This window comes from Saccostrea cucullata, unplaced genomic scaffold (genome assembly GCF_032062105.1).
Source record: "Saccostrea cucullata isolate Sc308-1 unplaced genomic scaffold, CSIRO_AGI_Scuc_v1 ctg1010, whole genome shotgun sequence".
NCBI classification, from domain to species: Eukaryota; Metazoa; Mollusca; class Bivalvia; order Ostreida; family Ostreidae; genus Saccostrea; species Saccostrea cuccullata.
In genome coordinates, this window is record NW_026940383.1 from 5,001 (window position 1) to 25,049 (window position 20,049).

At 34.6% G+C, this 20,049-nt stretch overlaps 1 protein-coding gene across 1 annotated transcript in view; it reads left to right on the forward strand.

The window, feature by feature from the left end:
- The window catches only part of LOC134255310 (uncharacterized), a gene marked incomplete at its 5' end in the record, with an annotated part of 24,294 nt that extends 4,799 nt beyond the window's left edge, over window positions 1–19,495 (forward strand). Inside the window, 12 exons of the mRNA XM_062737834.1 lie at window positions 2,526–2,649; window positions 4,200–4,251; window positions 5,963–6,080; window positions 7,160–7,218; window positions 12,679–12,779; window positions 13,177–13,229; window positions 15,199–15,230; window positions 15,454–15,556; window positions 15,964–16,043; window positions 16,327–16,498; window positions 16,925–16,965; window positions 18,046–19,495. Of these exons, the coding sequence (XP_062593818.1) occupies window positions 2,526–2,649; window positions 4,200–4,251; window positions 5,963–6,080; window positions 7,160–7,218; window positions 12,679–12,779; window positions 13,177–13,229; window positions 15,199–15,230; window positions 15,454–15,556; window positions 15,964–16,043; window positions 16,327–16,498; window positions 16,925–16,965; window positions 18,046–18,948 (1,838 nt within the window). The remainder of the gene's footprint in view (window positions 1–2,525; window positions 2,650–4,199; window positions 4,252–5,962; window positions 6,081–7,159; window positions 7,219–12,678; window positions 12,780–13,176; window positions 13,230–15,198; window positions 15,231–15,453; window positions 15,557–15,963; window positions 16,044–16,326; window positions 16,499–16,924; window positions 16,966–18,045) is intronic.
- Window positions 19,496–20,049: the final 554 nt, after the last annotated feature.

Consider the following 20,049-nt stretch of genomic DNA (forward strand, 5'->3'; position numbering starts at 1 on the left):
ATCAAAGTTTTACATAGAAATATATAGGAAAAATCTTTGAAAATCTTCTTCTCAAGAACCACTGGGCCAGAAAAGCTGAAACTTATGTGGAAGCATCCTGGTATAATGTAGATTCCAAATTGTTCAAATAATGACCCCCGGGGGAAGGGCGGGGCTACAATGGGGAATCAAAGTTTTATATAGAAATAGATAGGAAAAATCTTTGAAAATCTTCTTCTCAAGAACCACTGGGCCAGAAAAGCTGAAACTTATGTGGAAGCATCCTGGTATAATGTAGATTCCAAATTGTTCAAATAATGACCCCCAGGGGAAGGGTGGGGCCACAATAGGGAATCAAAGTTTTATATAGAAATAGATAGGAAAAATCTTTGAAAATCTTCTTCTCAAGAACCACTGGGCCAGTAAAGCTGAAACTTATGTGGAAGCATCCTGTTGTAGTGTAGATTCTAAATTGTTCAAATCATGACCCCCGGGGGAAGGGCGGGGCCACAATAGGGTATCAAAGTTTTACATAGAAATATATAGGAAAAATCTTTGAAAATCTTCTTCTCAAGAACCACTGGGCCAGAAAAGCTGAAACTTATGTGGAAGCATCCTGGTATAATGTAGATTCCAAATTGTTCAAATAATGACCCCCGGGGGAAGGGTGGGGCCACAATAGGGAATCAAAGTTTTATATAGAAATAGATAGGAAAAATCTTTGAAAATCTTCTTCTCAAGAACCACTGGGCCAGAAAAGCTGAAGCTTATGTGGAAGCATCCTGTTGTAGTGTAGATTCTAAATTGTTCAAATCATGACCCCCGGGGGAAGGGCGGGGCCACAATGGGGAATCATAGTTTTACATAGAAATATATAGGAAAAATCTTTGAAAATCTTCTTCTCAAGAACCACTGGGCCAGTAAAGCTGAAACTTATGTGGAAGCATCCTGTTGTAGTGTAGATTCTAAATTGTTCAAATCATGACCCCCGGGGGAAGGGCGGGGCCACAATAGGGTATCAAAGTTTTACATAGAAATATATAGGAAAAATCTTTGAAAATCTTCTTCTCAAGAACCACTGGGCCAGAAAAGCTGAAACTTATGTGGAAGCATCCTGGTATAATGTAGATTCCAAATTGTTCAAATAATGACCCCCGGGGGAAGGGTGGGGCCACAATAGGGAATCAAAGTTTTATATAGAAATAGATAGGAAAAATCTTTGAAAATCTTCTTCTCAAGAACCACTGGGCCAGAAAAGCTGAAGCTTATGTGGAAGCATCCTGGTATAATGTAGATTCCAAATTGTTCAAATAATGACCCCCAGGGGAAGGGTGGGGCCACAATAGGGAATCAAAGTTTTATATAGAAATAGATAGGAAAAATCTTTGAAAATCTTCTTCTCAAGAACCACTGGGCCAGAAAAGCTGAAACTTATGTGGAAGCATCCTGTTGTAGTGTAGATTCTAAATTGTTCAAATCATGATCCCCGGGGGAAGGGCGGGGCCACAATAGGGTATCAAAGTTTTACATAGAAATATATAGGAAAAATCTTTGAAAATCTTCTTCTCAAGAACCACTGGGCCAGAAAAGCTGAAACTTATGTGGAAGCATCCTGGTATAGTGTAGATTCTAAACTGTTCAAATAATGACCCCGGGGGGAAGGGCGGGGCCACAATGGGGAATCGAAGTTTTATATAGAAATATATTTGAAAAATCTTTGAAAATCTTCTTCTCAAGAACCACTGGGCCAAAAAAAGTGAAGCTTATGTGGAAGCATTCTGGGGTAGTGTAGATTCTAAATTGTAGGAATCATAGGGCGGGGCCATTATTGGGAATCAAAGTTTTACATAGAAATATATAGGAAAAATCTTTGAAAATCTTCTCAGGAACCACTGGGCCAAAAAAGCTGAAACATATGTGCCCATGGAAGGATCATGGTGTAGTGTAGATTTCAAAATGTCTAAATTATGATCAGTGGGGTAGGGTGGGGATGCATTATGTATAACAAGGGGGAAATCTGGTAAAGAACAGAATGGTCAAAGCTTCTCAGGTGAGCGATGTGGCCCATGGGCCTCTTGTTTTTCATGTTCTTCTTCTCTCTTAATACCAGGATTATCTGATCATATTGACAGAAGCAGACTTACAAGTATATTATAATAGCCCAGGGTAATTTACAGGTGTGCTTCAAGGAATATAAATAGATGCTTTACATTTCATGGCTTATGATTTGTTTATATATGTTTGATGACATATGGAAAAAAAGTAATATCGTAAGATATGCATGTTTAGACACTGAACAAAAGTACAGAAATATCAAGTTTTGTATTCTTTTTGCGTTTACCCAAGGATGAACACCCGCAGTAAAGTACATAATTCAGATAATCATCTTATTAAAAGAAAATAAATTCTCCCTTAATTTCATTGAACGGTCTGATAGCATGAACTCAGGTTGAAGGTCAATCATTGATACATCCAGATCTGCAGAGACAGATCCCCCGTGCTGCCTTCAGTACAGTTATTAGATTGTTGTGTCACGTTTCTTACAGCGATCGTATATGAGATTCTCTACAGGACTGTGTTCCATCTTCACACGGAGCTAGAGGAGTCTGTCCAGATCATCCGTGAGCAGAATAAAAACAAAAACAGGAACGGAGTCTTCCCCATTGTGGAGTAAGTTTTTCTAAAGAAACTTGCTAATTGTTAAATTCAGTAGCAAACCTATTCATGTTGCCTGTGTATTTTAATGATTTTTTTCAGTTAGAGTTTACTGGAATCACCATGTCTGTCTGTTCATCTGTCAAGAGATATATTTTGTCTGGAGATGGTCTCTGAAATTATGTATATTTTTTTTCAAACTTTGTAGAATTTTAATCATTTGAACTGGTGCAGCAATGAAATTTCCTTTCAATTGTGACTTTTTAGCTCTACAGATCTGAGACCAGAAGATCGAGCTTATGCAATAGTAATGGTTCCACTATCCGTCTGTCTGTCCATAAAATTTAAAAAAGTCTTATCTTGAAAATGTGAGAACTCCTTATTGGAGGAATATTTGGAGATGATACTGGGTATATTGGTACATCATAATTAGGTATGCGACCTGATTCAGTGACATAGTTGTTAAATATGCATATTAAGGTGATCACATTTACCTGACTAAGAAGTTACATGTTCTGCGGACCATAACATTTTGATACTTAAACAAAGTCTGATTTTTTGCACTGAACCACAACCTTTAGTCGGACACAGTGTTCAAACCATATCATACAAACATTACATTTCCATAGGATTTGGGTCATAGAAACTTAATTTTTCAGCAAGATGGCAGATTTGTTTTTTAAGCTATAAGTAAATTGAGTCCTTTTGCTGGTTGCCCTGCAGGGGATACTGTGAAGTCAGGGGGAGGGAGGGGCAGTGTTCATGGGCAATCACGAATATCATTGGTTCTTAGGAGGACACAATTGTCAACTTGCAAAAATGAAAAGATTCAATAATTCAGTAAACCAATACATTGACAAAGTAATTAATTGATCATGACAAAATGTAAATTTATGTTAATTAAGGGTGGATGGCCATTTTAAACATTGCAATTGGTCACCCACTAATGTAACAACAAGGATGTAATAATGTGAGTACCAGACTGAGTGCTTAGATTGAGACACTAGCTGGTCTCAGGTTTAAGAATTGTCACACATTCATTCAAGCCTCTTTTCATTTTACTGATTCAGAGGCTTCAAAAAGAATTGTTAAAGGGATTAGGGGAATAATACTGTTCATTAATGGTTAAAAGGTAATTTAAAAATATATATGCAAAATAATGATTAATTGTAAAAAATGATGGAAGTAAATAATGAAATAAAAATTTCTCCATTCTTATTCAAATTTCTGAAAAAATTAATTGGATTAAAGGTTTGATGACAAGATGACATCTTAATCTGAGGTATTGACTAAATCAAACAATTGCTGCAATATGTTGACAAAGTAATATCTCATGGAGCAGCCAGGTCTTAAACAACTTCTTGCTTATAGTGACAGGATTGTATTGTGAGGCATAAAACATGTTTGTAAGAGGGGATGGGGCCCGCGGGTCACAGCTGCTGCTGGGTTTCTGAAGTGTCTGTCACTGAATAGCTGATGTTTATGAGGCGATTGATCCGTGATGGACTGTGACAAGATAGGACAGTGATTTACACGCCTTGATTCCAGTTTTCTGTTTGTTGTAGTGCTGAATCTAGTCCCGACTCTAGCCACAGCGGAGAGGACTCGTTCTCTAAGGTAAAATGACTAAAACTATCTCCATAGCAACCAAGTATGAAACTTAAATTTTATTGGTAGAGAAAAACTTGTCTAATCTGGGGACCTCTGGTTCCAGAGAAATTTGCCAGATTAGTCAATATCCTGGTTTAGACAGCATTATAGCTGTAAGATTTAACTTGACATTTTGTAAGACTAGATTTTCGGAAAACTCTATACCTAGATTTATATAGACAAGTTCCACTGTACTTCGACATCTTCAGATGAAGCTTACTAGTATTCAGTTGATGCATTAGTGGTGAAATACTGTGAAATCACTAATTTTTGTGGGGGGTTAATTTTCCTTGTTTTCGAGGTATAGAGAGACCCACTTTATGACCACCATGAAATGTAAAATTTGATATGCAGCTATACTAAACATTTTTCAATTATGAAATCGAATCACCACAAATCAATATTTTTCCTCAAACCTCGAAAATTTGACCCCTCGAAAATACGTGATTTTACAGTAGTTAAAAGAGTCGAATTTTGACTGAATATATCATCTTTCTTGTACTCTGAAAAAATGTTTTCAATGTATTTACCTGTATGTAGAGTATCGGTATACCATATGTAAATGCCTCTCGTTAAAACAGATGCATAAAGTATTTGTCAGTAGAAGTTTTCCCCCATTAGCTTGTATTTAATATGAAGATTAAATGGAATTGCTTTTTTTATCACAATTTGTTTTGAACAAGCTTTGAATATGTTTTTCAAAGTGTGACTGACATTAGGTCAGAGGTCAACAAGTGACTTCAGATTTCAGGATCACAAGGTCAGAGAGGTGATAATTGAAATAAGTGACTTTAGGTGGTTTAATTAAATTGTACTTTAAAATTTAAAAATAAATGATAATTTGCTTTAAATCTATTGACAGATTAATGTACCAACAATTCAAATTCTCTGAGAAATTAGGCTAAATGTAGGATTACTTTGGGTCAACTCTTAGTTCATCTAGTAAGAATCTTTTTTAATGACTTTTAAATGTATTTTGAAAAAGTTTAAATTGTAAATTGTGTTCTGGTTGGAAGATCAATAAACACAAATTTATACATTTGGAATGATCATGATGATAGAACATGCTTTAGACCGGATTAATAACAAAGTTATATCTTTTTTTGATTGGAAAGTTGATTTTCTTGGATAATTTATTTATATTTAAACCAGGTATGGTTGAATGAATGCTTAAGATTTAGTTATGTATTTAAAAAAAAAAACCTTTGAAAATACACTTAGTCTACAACTTTATACTTTGTTTACCTAAATATATATGGTACCATGCAATTACACTAATTGTTCAAATAAAATGCCTCGTGCTCCTTAAAGGGAGATAATTGAGAAGTGGTGTAATTTGATTGAATCATGTAAGAAACTACAAGAACCCACTAGACTTGAGAAAAAAAGTCAAATAATGAGATGTAAACTTCTTGTATAGTGTTGATTTAAGTTTTCTGGGTTGCCAGAGGGAGTCATAAGTAAGAAACCCCCTAAAGATCATGGCCACTGGAGCTAACAGGAAAGGGTCCAAAGTTCTCCATAATCAATTTTTAAAAAATCAAATTCTTGAGTATAATTTTCTTGTATATTCATGTAAAATTAATAATGATTTCTATAGGAGACATATTTACAAGTTGAATTTTTATGCATTAATATAATTTTACCATAAGGATGCTCTGTTTTGTGTTATTTTTAGCATGAGAAGTTTGCGGGGAGGAGAGTAAGCCCCCCTGTACCGTACCGCATCGCTAAAGCTTTGGACCCCGTCATATACAGAAATACTGAACTCGATATCTGGGAGGAAGAAAAACGAGGTAGGAATCTAAAAAATTATTTAAAAAAAAAAATTCTAATAGTTTCATTTATTACAAAAACTAAAGAAAAAATTGGTCCTCCTTTTGATTTGATCAGATTTCATCCCAATTAAACAGTACTGAAAATATCTGACATTTCTAACAAATTGGAAAATATTTTATAAAAATTATTTAAGATTTATGAATTTTCATAAGAAGAACTGAATAATGTGAATATACAATCTCTTGGATTTTTAAAAAAAAAATTTTTTTCAAGTTGTTAATTAACCTTGTAATTTATAGATAGAATCATGTGAAGTATAAGAACATGTAATATCCTGAATCTTTGGCTCAAGTTTTGATTGAGTGCTGTTTTTTTTTTCAATCAGTTTATTAATTTTAAAGTCTAGAAATTAAGACAATTTGAAAAAAATCCAATTGATGAATTATATAAACTTGATAGACATGATTCAAGGCCAAAGCGAACAAGGCAAAAAAAATGAGTTTAATTTTTCTAGGGGGGGGGGATTGGAAGTGATAAAGCAAAGTGTTTTAATTTTAATGAATTTACATGCAGAGATTCTTTTAAATGGTCATTACAGCAGTTATTCGAAAAGGTCTCCAAACATCCATTTATCTTGTTGTCTAGCTGTGATGTCATATGAAACCAATGATGGAGAATCAAAATATAACATTCTCAAAGGCTAGAATGTCCCCATTGTCTGTTGTGTGGATTGTTTTGTGTCATAATATTTGATGTTTGACATGGTGTATTGGTCACTGTTGACAGTGTGTTAGTCAATACTGAGTATTAAAGGGGGTTTTATAAAAACTCCAGCACATGTTATCTTAACAGAGAATACATAAAACAGATTAACTTTCAATTATCTGATTTGTTTTGCCTTGTACTTGTCAATTCAAATCCACAGATTTAAAAAATAAAGTAGAATATCACAATGCTGTCAAGTGAATTGGAGTTTTGAGAGCTATGAAAGTGATAAAATCCTCAAAAGAGAGTAAGAGTAAAACAGGAGAATTTAATGTTGTAGTTGATAAGATAGAGAAATTTCTTTAATTACTATAAATCTGTTGTATTGTAGAAGCCATTCATAGAGAGCGCTACAAGTCAGTGACGTTCTCCGCAGGGGATAAATGTCAGGTAAGAGTTCTCTCCCTTGTTTCTTACATTATTCAAGTTGCGCATATAAAGGGTCGAGCACAACAAGTCTGTGAAGTCTCCAAGGGGGAATTATATCTGGCAAGTGTTCTCTACTATATGTTATATGCAAGTTAAATTATAAGGAGCTAGCACTATAGAAGTCCGTGATTTCTTCGTGAGGGCAAAAATGTCAGATAAGAGTTCTCTCTCTTGTATACTTCAATAAACAAGTTTTTTAAGCATTTTAATGGCTTTATAAGACTTTTATTGCCCAAGGAAATAGGCTTATTTTTGGGGAACTGAAATTTTTGTTTACTCTCTCAATTGTATGCTTAATTATATTGCTGTACATTTTGTAGGAGTGTGGCATTCATAAGAATAGGGACATAAGTCATGCATAGTACATTACCGTCGGTTTTTAGTCCATATTGTATTTTATACATTAATGCCCTGTAAAATGTTGATATTGGATTTAAACACCAAAGAAATGATTGCAGATAGATTTTTGGAGTAGGTATTCTTTAGAGGTAGATGGGGTTCAACAGGCCAAATAAGGAGATAACATCTCTTGCTGTAACTGTACACTGGGTAGTATGGTACACCCATCAGGGGTAATGGAGGCAACTGGGCAGGCTTAATAGGGCAGGAAAAATTGGTCAATATATACATCTTAAAGATACCCGTTACAGGTGAAAGGTACTCTAAGACATTGGTAAAAGGCATCTTTATTGAAACCATGGAGGTTACCCGCTGCATTCAACTCATTTAAGTCCTTTATGCATTTAACATAATCTTTTCTTGAATGGTTGCATATAAATATCAAGAGTATTTTATCATGATCACTGACATGAAGTGTTGAAGACCAGAATGCACTTTATAAAATGTACAAAAAGTTGACTCTGCACATACAATGTTATCTCAATACAACCCAGGTATTCAGGAAGGGAAAGAGTCTTGTGTGGAGCTAGGCTACAGTTAATTCACCTTAAAAAGATTTTTATCTTGTGTTCATCCATTAAATCAATTAGGATGCAAAAAGGTTAATGTGATTAATTTAAATATAGTACTAGTGCTTGTCGAATTATCACAATACAGTTGATGTACAGTGTGGTGAATTTCATGGACATATGAACCCAATGTGCATACTTTGCAGAGTTCTTTATTTTGTTGACGATGTATGAATTTTCATCAGTCTTGTGCACCTGTAAGTTTTTCAAGGTTCCAAAGAGTTTGTGTACTTTTTACTTGTAAGGAGCATTTAGACCCTTTTATAGGTAAGATCATATAGCTTATATTTGGTTTTTAGCTAAATTAATTGGATCAAAAAAAAAAGATGCGTCTATAAAACGGATGTGAAAAAGATGAGTCATTTTCAAGCATGGCACTGAACAGAGAGTCTTAATAGTTCTAGTGTGAATTATCTCCCTGTTACGTTGACTGTCCTGCCGACTTGAAGATCCTGGGTGATGCAGTCTATGAGGATGAAGACATTAGACAGTGGTCTGACAGGTTTATAGTCACTACAGGCCAGACGGTGTGTTTGATAAAGCACTTTTTATAGGTCTGCAGGCATAAGATCATATAGCTAGGAAATATATTTGGTTTTTGATGCTTATGATTTTGGAAATTGCAAGTATAAGCGACAATTTCTTGTTTATCAGCAGTCCGTAAATTACACAAATAATTAAAAAAGAAATTTTACCCATGGCCTCTTTTCATATATCTATAAATTTGAAATGTTACCTAATTCAAATTTTGGATATCATATAATCATAATGATATTTTCGGTATTGCTTGGAGAAATATAAAACGGATTAAGTGTGAAAAAGAGTGTGAGTCATTTTCAAGTATCAAATACTGTATGTAAATAAAGCAAACTGAAAAAACAGAGAGTCTTTTTTTTTGATTGACTAGTTTTCTCATAGTTCATAGTGTGATACTGTCAAAGATATTCATCACATACGTTGTATTGTGACCGCTATCCACCTATTCTTATTTTTAAAAATGTCATATTAATACATTGTATGAGTATATTTTATACAATTACCCCCTCTTTCATATGGTAATGATTGGTCTATGGATACAGATACAGTACAACTTATGATTATTCTAGTAACATGACTATTTTGCGATATACATATTCGTCATTTATCAAAACTTCCATCATTGATGAATAGCAATGTGCTAGCATACTACTTGCTATTAGGATGAAAATTGACATGTTCTAATTTTTTAAATTAACTGGTTGGGAGAACATACAAAATTTTAAAAACTTGTCATTCAAATATTTAAACGAATAAAATTTTGGCTTTAAACTGGTGATTTCCCTGATTGAATACTCTTTCGTGCCCTAAAAAAATCAGGTTTAAAGTAAACTTTTATAAAATTTCATATCAGGCCAGACGGTGTGTTTGATAAAGCACTTGATTTACAAGCTGTATAAGATATTTTATAATATCAAAAAATGCAAACATTAAAATATACTAAGGTCACATGGACATGTAAATGGATTTTCTTTTTTATGTTATCTTTCCCGTAAAATGTCTCCAAAATTATACATTTTTATCGATAAATCTCAAGAAACAAGTGTTCATTGTAAGTTAGGATGTCCTAACTTAAGATGCATTTTCTCCTTGTTGGGACAAATCTCTGAAAGTTTCATGAACATGACTGCTGGCATTGCGCCTGGTATATGATGTAGGAGATTTTTTTCCTTGGATATTCATATGTGCACCATATGGATTCCTTGTATGATGGATTAACATGGTCATTGTTACTTATGGGGTTATTGGGTCAAATGTCATGGCTTTAATTCACAAAAAATGATTATCCTGACTTCATAGTTGTAAAACAAATTAAAGTACTGAGCTCATTTTAGACTAAATGAAATTCTAGACAATATTTCTCAGACTAGTATTAACTCACATTTTGAATTGGAATATAAAATTGAAAAAAATTTTGTAATTTGGCAGCTCTTGCATATACTGTAGATTCTGAAGTATTTTTTTCCGTGTGGTATTATTTTATGCTAAGTACGGGTAATATTTCTTCCGCTGAAATTTGTCTGAGCCTATACTTAATATAAATGTAAGGTATATAGTGACAATCTAGAAAATCTGCATAATTTTCTACCCTCGGATTAAACAGAAACTGAGATTGCATGGAATTATGACCTTGTGGAAAGAAGTACGTCCACTGAGTATATGAAAACGATAAGCTTTAGTCAGTTTAAATTGTTGAAATCTTAATAAAATGACCTAATTAGTTAAGCATAAGTTGTATCAGGATAATTGTAATCATGACATATTGTTCATTAATTATCATGTAGAAGCCTAAAAATGTCAATTTCCTCCCTTCACCAATAAAGATAGATAAAAAAAAAATTATATATAAAAGATAAAATTTTAAGAGACAGTTTTATTATTAAGATATATTTATACGTCAAGAGATGAGGACTATTTTAATGGCCCCAAATAAAATGCATCGTAATGATCAATAAAAATTAAAATTTCTGTGAGTTTCTTTGAGTTCAATATCTATAGAAACATGGGGTATATGAAGTATCAGGCTTTATTTACAATGATTTGTAGATGTACATCCCTTGATTCTTCCTTTCTTTAACACAACTCCACCCCTCTCCTATTCACATCTTAAGTCCTTGGGTGTTTTCCTTTTTTCTGGTACATTAATTATATATGGATTGAATACTGTTGATTGAGGCGAGTGTGTTGTGGTGATTTGACGCGACTCTAAAATCAACGCCTTGCAGTTTCTTATCTACGTATTTTTTATCACCTGCGAGCTCGACTTCACATCGTTCTATAGATGGGGACCTAATGAGAAAAAATCATATTTTAATGTATTTAAACTGACTGAACACATTAAAAATGAGTGTTCAAGAGAAATGATGTCAAGGGAAGAGAGAGTTGTGTTTAGAGATGTTTTCTTCCCTCTCTGTTGGTGATATTAAGTGTTCTGTTGATAACCAGGAGTTACCTGCTCATATCTCAGGTCAGGAAATTAAAACAGGTAATTAAACAGAGATCATCTTGTAAAAGGTATTTAAGGAACAGTTACTTTATCTCCTTTAATCTTTGGGTAATATTTAAAAATTTACGTGGATATAATTATCTTCAGGTATTTTCCCCCCAACTCTTTTCAACAAAAGTACAAGGTTTATTTTTTTCTCTTGAAATTGCTGCAGATAGTGTAGAATGAAGTTTATTTTATTCATGACATCTGGAATGGGAGTGTGTGTGGGGGGGGGGGGGGGGGGGGGGTATTGGAAAAGGAGAACAGAACGAATTTCATGGAAAAGTTTTTTTCTATAACCTCAAACTTGTAAGCTTTCTTGATAGAAAGGTATCCAGTGTCTGTCTGTGAAGTTACAGGTGTCCTTTTTTTTTTATTAGTACAATTTTTACTTAATAAATTCTCAAATTTCAAACAAACTTGCCACAAAGCATCCATAGATAAAAGGGATTGAAGTCTCTTAGATGAAGGACTACACCTTCTTTCATGGGGAGATAAGTAGGAATTAGTTAAAACTTGAATGGAATATTTAAAAAATACTTTGAAAATATGATCCCAACAAAAATGACTCTAATTATACCCACTCAACATATTGCTGGAGGTATGATGTTTTTGACCCGTCCATCTGTCAGTCAGTCCGTCCGTCAGTCCTGTTTTTTTTTTTTTTGTAAGCGCAACTCCTCATAAACCGCTACAAAGAACTTGTCAAACTTTGCAGATATTTAGGACATAATGTATAGATGTGCATATTACCAGGAAATTCTGATTCCTTCATTTTTTTCGGGAATTTCTGCACTTTTACACTTATATTTTTGGCCATATCTTGAATATAGAGATGAACAGTTTGTCAGCGCAACTCCTCATAAACTGCAGCAGAGAATTTCGTCAAATTTGCAGTTATTTAGGACACAATGTGTAGATGTGCATATTACCAGGAAATTCTGATTTCTTTATTTTCCGCACTTTTCAACTTAGATTTTTGGCCATACATTGAATATAGAGATGAACAGTTTCTCAGCCGACTCTTAAACCGCTGCATGGAATTTCATCAAATTTTGCAGATAATTAGGACACAATGTGTAGATGTGCATATTACCAGGAAATTGAGATTCCCTTTTTTCCTTGGCAATTTCAGCACTTCGGGTTTTGGGGGAGCGTGGGGTATATGAGCTTGCTCACTTTTTCTTTAATTTTATTTGTTAGAGAGAAATATCCACCAGTTTTGCAACCTTTCTTTTCTCTCAAATATTTCTTGTCACAAGCCAATTATTCACCTATGTATTTTAACGTTTCTTAGGTAGAAAAAATTAGTTGTCCTGGGTTAAGATATTTCAAACTAAAGAATTGCAAAAAAGGTGTTGCAAATAATTGTTGGTTTTACAATAATGAAATAACGTTAACTTTAGTACATTTTATATGTCATGACAGGTTTTGTCCACACAAGGTCCTTTGTATCATGGACACATTCAACAGATAGGACCGGAAGCCACTGATCCCGCCATCGTCTTCATAGAGGAGCTCGGAGAAAAGTACGTTAACATCTCCTCTTTTCTTTTGTGTACATTTATATGACATATGTCAAGATGTTGAAGGGAAATCTAATTTGATTCATGATTTTTCTTACCTACGACAGTGAATTTCATTATAACCCTGATAATGTCAAGTTTTTAAAATGATAAATCAATTTTTCTTCATCCCTGAATCAATGATGTTTTGTATTATACTATTGTGATAAGAGAGTCTATAATTTTATAAGACTATATGTTGCAAGGAGATCTGAGATGGAGATAAATAGCGTTATTGATGTGTGCGGTCGAGTTGTAAGCATTGATTTAAGGGGTGTTTAAGATTCTGTCTTTGTTTTGGTACAAGATGTGCATCATCTACTGATAAACTGATCTGATAGACTGGTGTGATTGTTTTCAGGCAAGAAGTAAGCCGAGATAGACTGCGGCCAGCCAAAGCTTCAGGGAGATCAGGTAATTGTATACAGTGTATATATACTGTAAAATCACATATTTTCGTGGGATCAAATTTTCATGGTTTGAAAAATATCTTGGTTTGTGGGAATTTAATTTCTTGGATCAAGAATTAATGAGTACTTCTGTATGTAACAAGATATATTTCGTGGTGGACATGAACTCATGGGTCTCCTCATTACCTCGAAAACAATGAAAATTAAATCCCCACAAAAGTTTGTGATTTCAAAATATATGTTCCGTAGTTGATTTAATCATATTTTAAACCTTGTTCTTGGAAATGACTTCTTGGAAACTTTGAGTGATATTCACTTTGGGATTAAGGTCTTTCATTTAGAGTATACAGTTGCATGAACTTTGATTTTTTTTTTTTAACACGGATACATTTTGAATATCATGGATAAGTCAAAGTGATCAAAAGTCCCAACCACTTATTCTAAGTATTTTACCTCTGATACACTGTATCTAAAATCTCTAGTTATTCTGACAATTTTTTGGTCTTATTGAATTTGAGAAACTGAAGTTGGACTGTATATTATACTTAATTTTGATTGGACTGACTAATACTGCCACAAACCACTCAGAATATCTTAGAGTTTGATTCTATCTCTTCATGGAAAAAAATTGAGCGCATGCAACTAAAAAGCAAAGAGACATTAAGTTTCAGGAGGCATTAATGAGATACTGTTGTTTTCAGTGTAAACTTATAAAAGGACTAATAAATTGTTGTCCACACGCCACAACTTTCTCATATATATACGAGACACCACCATCATATACTGGTGAAGGACTTCAAATTTTTACTCTGCACTCGGGTCATTGAGCTGAGTGAGTGAGGTTCTTGTATATAGTGATAATGCCCACTGTGACACAGAAATTCAGCTTGTTAAGAACCAAGGTTTTTCCTTCAAAAGTGTTAAGCAAAGGAAAAATCTACCAAATTTAACTTAATTCAGGTGTGGCACAGCTCCTAGGAGGAGAATTTAACCTGGAAACACATAATAAAGAAGGATTTTAGCACCCCACCACCCTCAGTGGACAGATTTTTAAAAAAATTGTCAATATTGTCAAAAACATGTCTCTTTATGTTGTCATGATGTCATTATAAACTTTACGGTACCATATTAGTTTTGTAAAACATCTGACCCCCCCCCCCCCCACAAAAAAAAAAAAAATGAAGGCTTTTATTTCATTCAACCTTAGTAACTTTTATTTTATTATTTAAGGAAGATTTACAGGTTATATGGATAAGAAATGAATGATGCAATTATTTGAATTATTCCATGATCAAAGGTACCATTTAAATTTGTTCTTTCAGTGCAGAGAGATAAATGGAATAAAAATTTATGATCCAAAACAGTCCAATTTAATATGCACCTTATACACCTGAAAACTATAGAATTGTGAAGATTATAAAATTGCTGAATAATGATGAGAATGTTGCTCTGTCGTGTATGTAGCTAAAGTGCACCTAAAAGAAGTAACTGAAGAAACTGGCTTGGACAGACGATGAACATCCCTTTGTTGCTCCAAGTTTTTCTTTTAAATTATTTTACAAACAAATATAAAAATATTAAATTATTTGAATCATGTTAAAACAGAATTTAAACATAATAAAAATGTGTACATGTATAACAGAATTAATGTACACTACATTGTTATACAATTGAGTTCCCATTTGTCCTTTTTCAATAGCTTTTATTATTGTAAGTTACGTTATAGCAAATTGAGACACCACCACTTTCCAGACCTACACTTGGCACTTCTGGTCATTGAGTAGTGACTCAGGTGTCTATTTTGTGCCAGGATATACTGATGCCATACAACTTTCTGGATTGGTGTCATCTTAAAGAATGCATATCCTGGGGATTTCAACCCCCAAACATGAGGATGAACTTTGTACTATGTGACTTCAAGCAAATACTCTGCATTTTGAGAAGAAGGTTTTACAAATTTTTTTCCTTTACAGAGTGGTTCCTTAAGCAGCTGAGGAGGAAGAGGGTAAGAATTCTATTTAAAAAAAAATCAATTTGGAAAATAATAAACCAGTTCATGAATATTGTTTCACAGAATTAATGAACAATATTGAAGCAGCTTCACCCTTTTAAAGCTATAAAGATGCATTCGAAAGCTGGATTTTTAAAAAAAATGTGACATGGTGATGGCATCTACCGATGTCTTTGTACTGGGAATAAGGTGATTATTGTTGTGTTATTTTATTTAGTTGCAGGAGATGACAGTGACACAAGACAGAATGCCCCCTATGATGCCTCAGAGTCTTCCCCCACCCCCCATCCAAGTTGTGCCCACCTCTCCCCTACCCCAGGGTAGGTATACAAAACACAAGACATGATCCCCCCCCCTTGGCTATGATGCCTCAGTCTCCCCCCACCCCCCAGGGTAGGTATTGGGAGGTGAAATATTTGTAGATGTTGAGGGGTTGGGTACATATTGTGAATTTGGGTAGATCATACAAAGTTGTAGATAAAGAAAAGTAATGTATTGTTAATGTAAAGGAAGAAAGCTTTTATACAGTTTTCTGGTCCAGCGTATAAGCATGCATTTAAGGAATCTATTTAGATTAGAAGAGCTTATGATAGATGAAGTATTTTTTTACTAATTATACTTTAAGAAATGAAATGTATGTTCTACAGATTTAGAAGTGAGGATTAATTTTAAATTGCTCTGTTCTTCCAGAGGTTAACAGCAGCATTATTTTTCTCTGTTCTTCCAGAGGTTAACAGCAGCATTATTTTTCCAAAATGGCAAATTCTGAGTTCCAGTCCTGGGCCCATACAAGCAACTAAACCAGAGGTATTAATAGATAGAACATTTCATGTAATGTGTTCTGAAGTAGAGTTGTCTCCCTTTGGAGGCAATTTAATGTCCATTATATTGAAAATGATTTTATTTTTAGATGACAGTGTAGTGTTTTATACTTGTTCACTTTTTCCAGTCATTTTATGATGTTTCCAACCAAGCCAAAAAGAAATATCAATATTTTTTCTCTAATCATAAGTTACAGAACATTTAATGTAAAATTTATATGTCTCTCTATATATAATACAATTATGACATTGTTTTTCTGTCTGGTCAGTCGCTGGGCTCCTACCCCCCAGGCCCGCCCCCCGAGATGTCCCTGATCCCGGTGTCTCAGGTCCAAGTCCCCAGGATCTGGGTCCCCTACATGGACAGTATCGCCCTGTCTAATGTGGACGTCAACATCCTCCCTTCCCAGGATTCCATGGGGCAGGATCTACCAATCAACGGTAAAGTGTATAGAGTAGAAGCTTGTAATCTTTGTTATCAGGTCTTAAAAGAGGGGCTAGAAAATATAGGGATAGATAAGCAAATTTAGTGCAAAGGTTCTCAATGTGTTGCATGCTGAAAGGAAAGTTAAGTACTGGCTGATGAATCTTCAAGTTCAGAGAGAGGGGGCTAAAGTGTTACCGGGCAGAATAAAAGTTTCCAATTAAATTTTTTTCTTTCTCACATTGATATAATGGACTTAATTTCTCCAACTGGTATTGGGGTTCGTGGCTTTACTGTTCTCTTTACTCTGACTAGCATTTGGGATGCATATATTGTGAAATACTTGTTATAACCAGAATTTCAAAATTCATGTAGAATAAATTCGAGCAAATTTTAGAAATGTGAGATAAATGTATTGACATAAGTTAACATTATTCTTCCAGACATGAATACTCTACGCTTTTTCTTCAATGTTGGAGTCGCTGTAAGTACAAAATATGTTTAAAAACCCTAACCCTGAAAACTGAAAAATTGATTTCAAGTGTATTGACCCACAATTTCAGATTAAACTTAACATGCCATGAAATATGATTTATAAAGTCAATGCCTCTCTTTTACTTTTCCATTTTTTATACACGAGACAAACAGAAAATTTTAATAGAAATAATTGTAATGGAATTACTGTGGAATCATTATTGTTCGTGGGGGACCAATGTTCGTGGCTTTCATGGGTAGCCCTGACCCACGAATTTACATCCCCACGAATGTATATACAAACACATATTTTATTATTTATTAAAAGTTATGATGACACAGACTATTTTATATCGTAAAATAACCGTTACCCTTGTGTCCGTGTGATCGTGCATAAAGAAGACAATCTGTATGTGGTTATTGACACAAAACCAAAATAAAAAAAATTAAGTATCAAAGACAGAGAATAAAGTCATTGTCATTGTCAAGACATCAATTACTATGAATAATAAATACAAATGTTAAATTTGAGTAGTGTTTACGTTACAGTCCAACACGCTCATATGTCCCTTTGATGAGGTCAATTATCAGTGCGATTTTAGAGTAGTGCTAATTAGCCAATTATTAAGTAAATTTGGGCATTGTCGTCGTTCTCATTGATTTAGAGATTTAAAAACATGTTCCGCTTATCACTGGTGTTCTTTTAATTTTAATTTTATTTACTGTGACATCAGGGCTGTAATTTGGCGTTGCAAGCCACTGGTACATTTTTGTTTTCACAAGAGAGATAACTTAAATAAGCAAAATTGACGGAGTTATCCTTCTTTATTTTAACTTTGGAGAAAAAAAACGAAATAAAACTTGTTACCAAGTTGAACGAAATTACGTCCCCACGAAACAGGAAATTTTTGGCTACCCATGAACATTGACCCCCACGAATAAAAATGATTTCACAGTACAGAAATGATGTATGCCTTGGCAGAGAAATGAATTAACCCTTAAGAGTCAGAGTTAATTTTTCAAAACTGATTAAGCTATGGTTATGTACAGATGTTTACAGGAATTTAATTTGAAATGTTTTTTAATACAGCACTATGGCTTGATAAGTCAGCAGGCATTAGCCAATAGAGCAGCATCACAGGGAAACATCCAGCCAATCATATACTGCCAGGCCAAGCCCCCGATGGCGCTTCCTCAGATCGGTAATTGTACCTTCTCTCTTCACTCTCCTCCCCCAGCCTCTAACTCCGATGATGAGAGTAGCAACATGTCTAATGACAGCGGATGTGACGCAGACGAAACCACAGCCTCTCACAAGAAGTCCGTGGGGGCTAGTGAAGCTAACTCTCCTGTCAGGGAAGGGGAGAACTCTCCAGTAGGGGAGGCAACTGACTCGAGCACCGCTCAGGTGGAGAACCCGAGCTGTGAGACGGAGAGTCGCTGTTCAGACATGTCTCTCACTGACACCTCTGATGGGGCCATTACTATAGAGAACCAGGAACAGGGCGGGGCTAAACAATACAAACCGCGCAGAAAGTATTACATGTACGGCAATCTGAAACTGATCAAACCCATAAAAGACGTACCAAAACGATTCATGGATCTCCTCACCTCTATGAATGCGGAGAAATCCCGCGTAGAGGGAGAGCCAATCATAATGGCCGCTCCCGCACAATACAAATCTGACAGAACAACTAACTGTCAATTTAACCCTAATGCCCCGAGCTTTGTTCCTGGTTCACATGGTGATAGGGCACCTGTCAATGGTAATCATATTAATATTCCCCTGTCATCATCATCATCTAATGTGTATTACCCCTCACAGCTTATATCATTGCCTAACTCTAATGTATCATATCATAGTAGCTCAGTCATTAGTACCCACCCTCACTTTCAACGTAATCCTCTTCACACAGGTTTCCCTCCACCCCTTCCTCCCATGAACAACCCCCCTTCTTCCAGCTTCGTGACCGTTAACAGCATGCCGCATTAGTCCCGCTGATGGTGGTGGTGTCCTTAAGAGCATGCTGCATTACTGCCGCTGGTGGTGGTGGTTAAGGAACTACAGATACTTGGTAGACTAGTCATTTGTTTTATGCTCAACAAAAGAAGATGAACAATGCTTGCGAAAGCTTATAACTTTGCTTCACCTGCACCTTTTAGATCATGAGATTTAGTGTGTTGTAAGATTTTATATTGCAGAATTTTTCTGCAGAGTTTCATAGGAATTTTACAAACTGAAGATGATTTGATCTGAATATTATGTCAGTTTTTATCTAAGTCAGACACACGTCTTTTTAGACTCGCTTTGTAATTGTCTTTTTTAAGGAAGAATCTTGAGTGAAATTATAGAGTTAGTTTGATTCTTCATCATTAATATCAGAAAAGACCTTGCTACGAGCAGTTCACCTTAAAATATTTAAAATTTTTTAAATGCACAAGAGTTTCATCCCTTTTTACAATCAGAATTTTAGCAGTTAAAATGATGATTTTTTTGTACAATTAACCATATTTTGCCAATATCCAGTAAAATATCCCATCTCTAGTTTTAAAATGAATTGTACAAGTGCAGACGGATGTAAAGCTTCTGTTTACCATGGTGATGGGATTATATCAATTGTTCTGGTGTAGGTAAAGTTAATACTTTGTGTACTACAGAATTTTCTTAAGCAAATCATATCTTCCTTACAATATATTGGTGCTATTTCACTTTCTCGCTCTATACCATTTGGATAAAAATCATATATTGTGGAACAAGGGGATGTGTTCAAGAAATATAGCTATGTAGAGCTACAGTCTAAGCTGCTATATTAATCTTTAATGATGTGCTTGCCTAGCAGCTACTCTGTAAAATATCTTAGATATCTTATTTTAGCTTCCTTCAACTGTTACTGCATTTGAAAACACGAGAGATGCTTACATTCAAGTAACTTCATCATGTATAATTCCTATCTATCCAATATTTACCTTGTTCAAGTGTGATATAAGTATGCTAGCTTAATTTTAGTAGTAGCCAAGATCTTGAATGCAGCCTTGGAATCACAAGCTAATGATTAATTTTTATCTCTATTTCTGAATAGAGAAGTAACTCTAT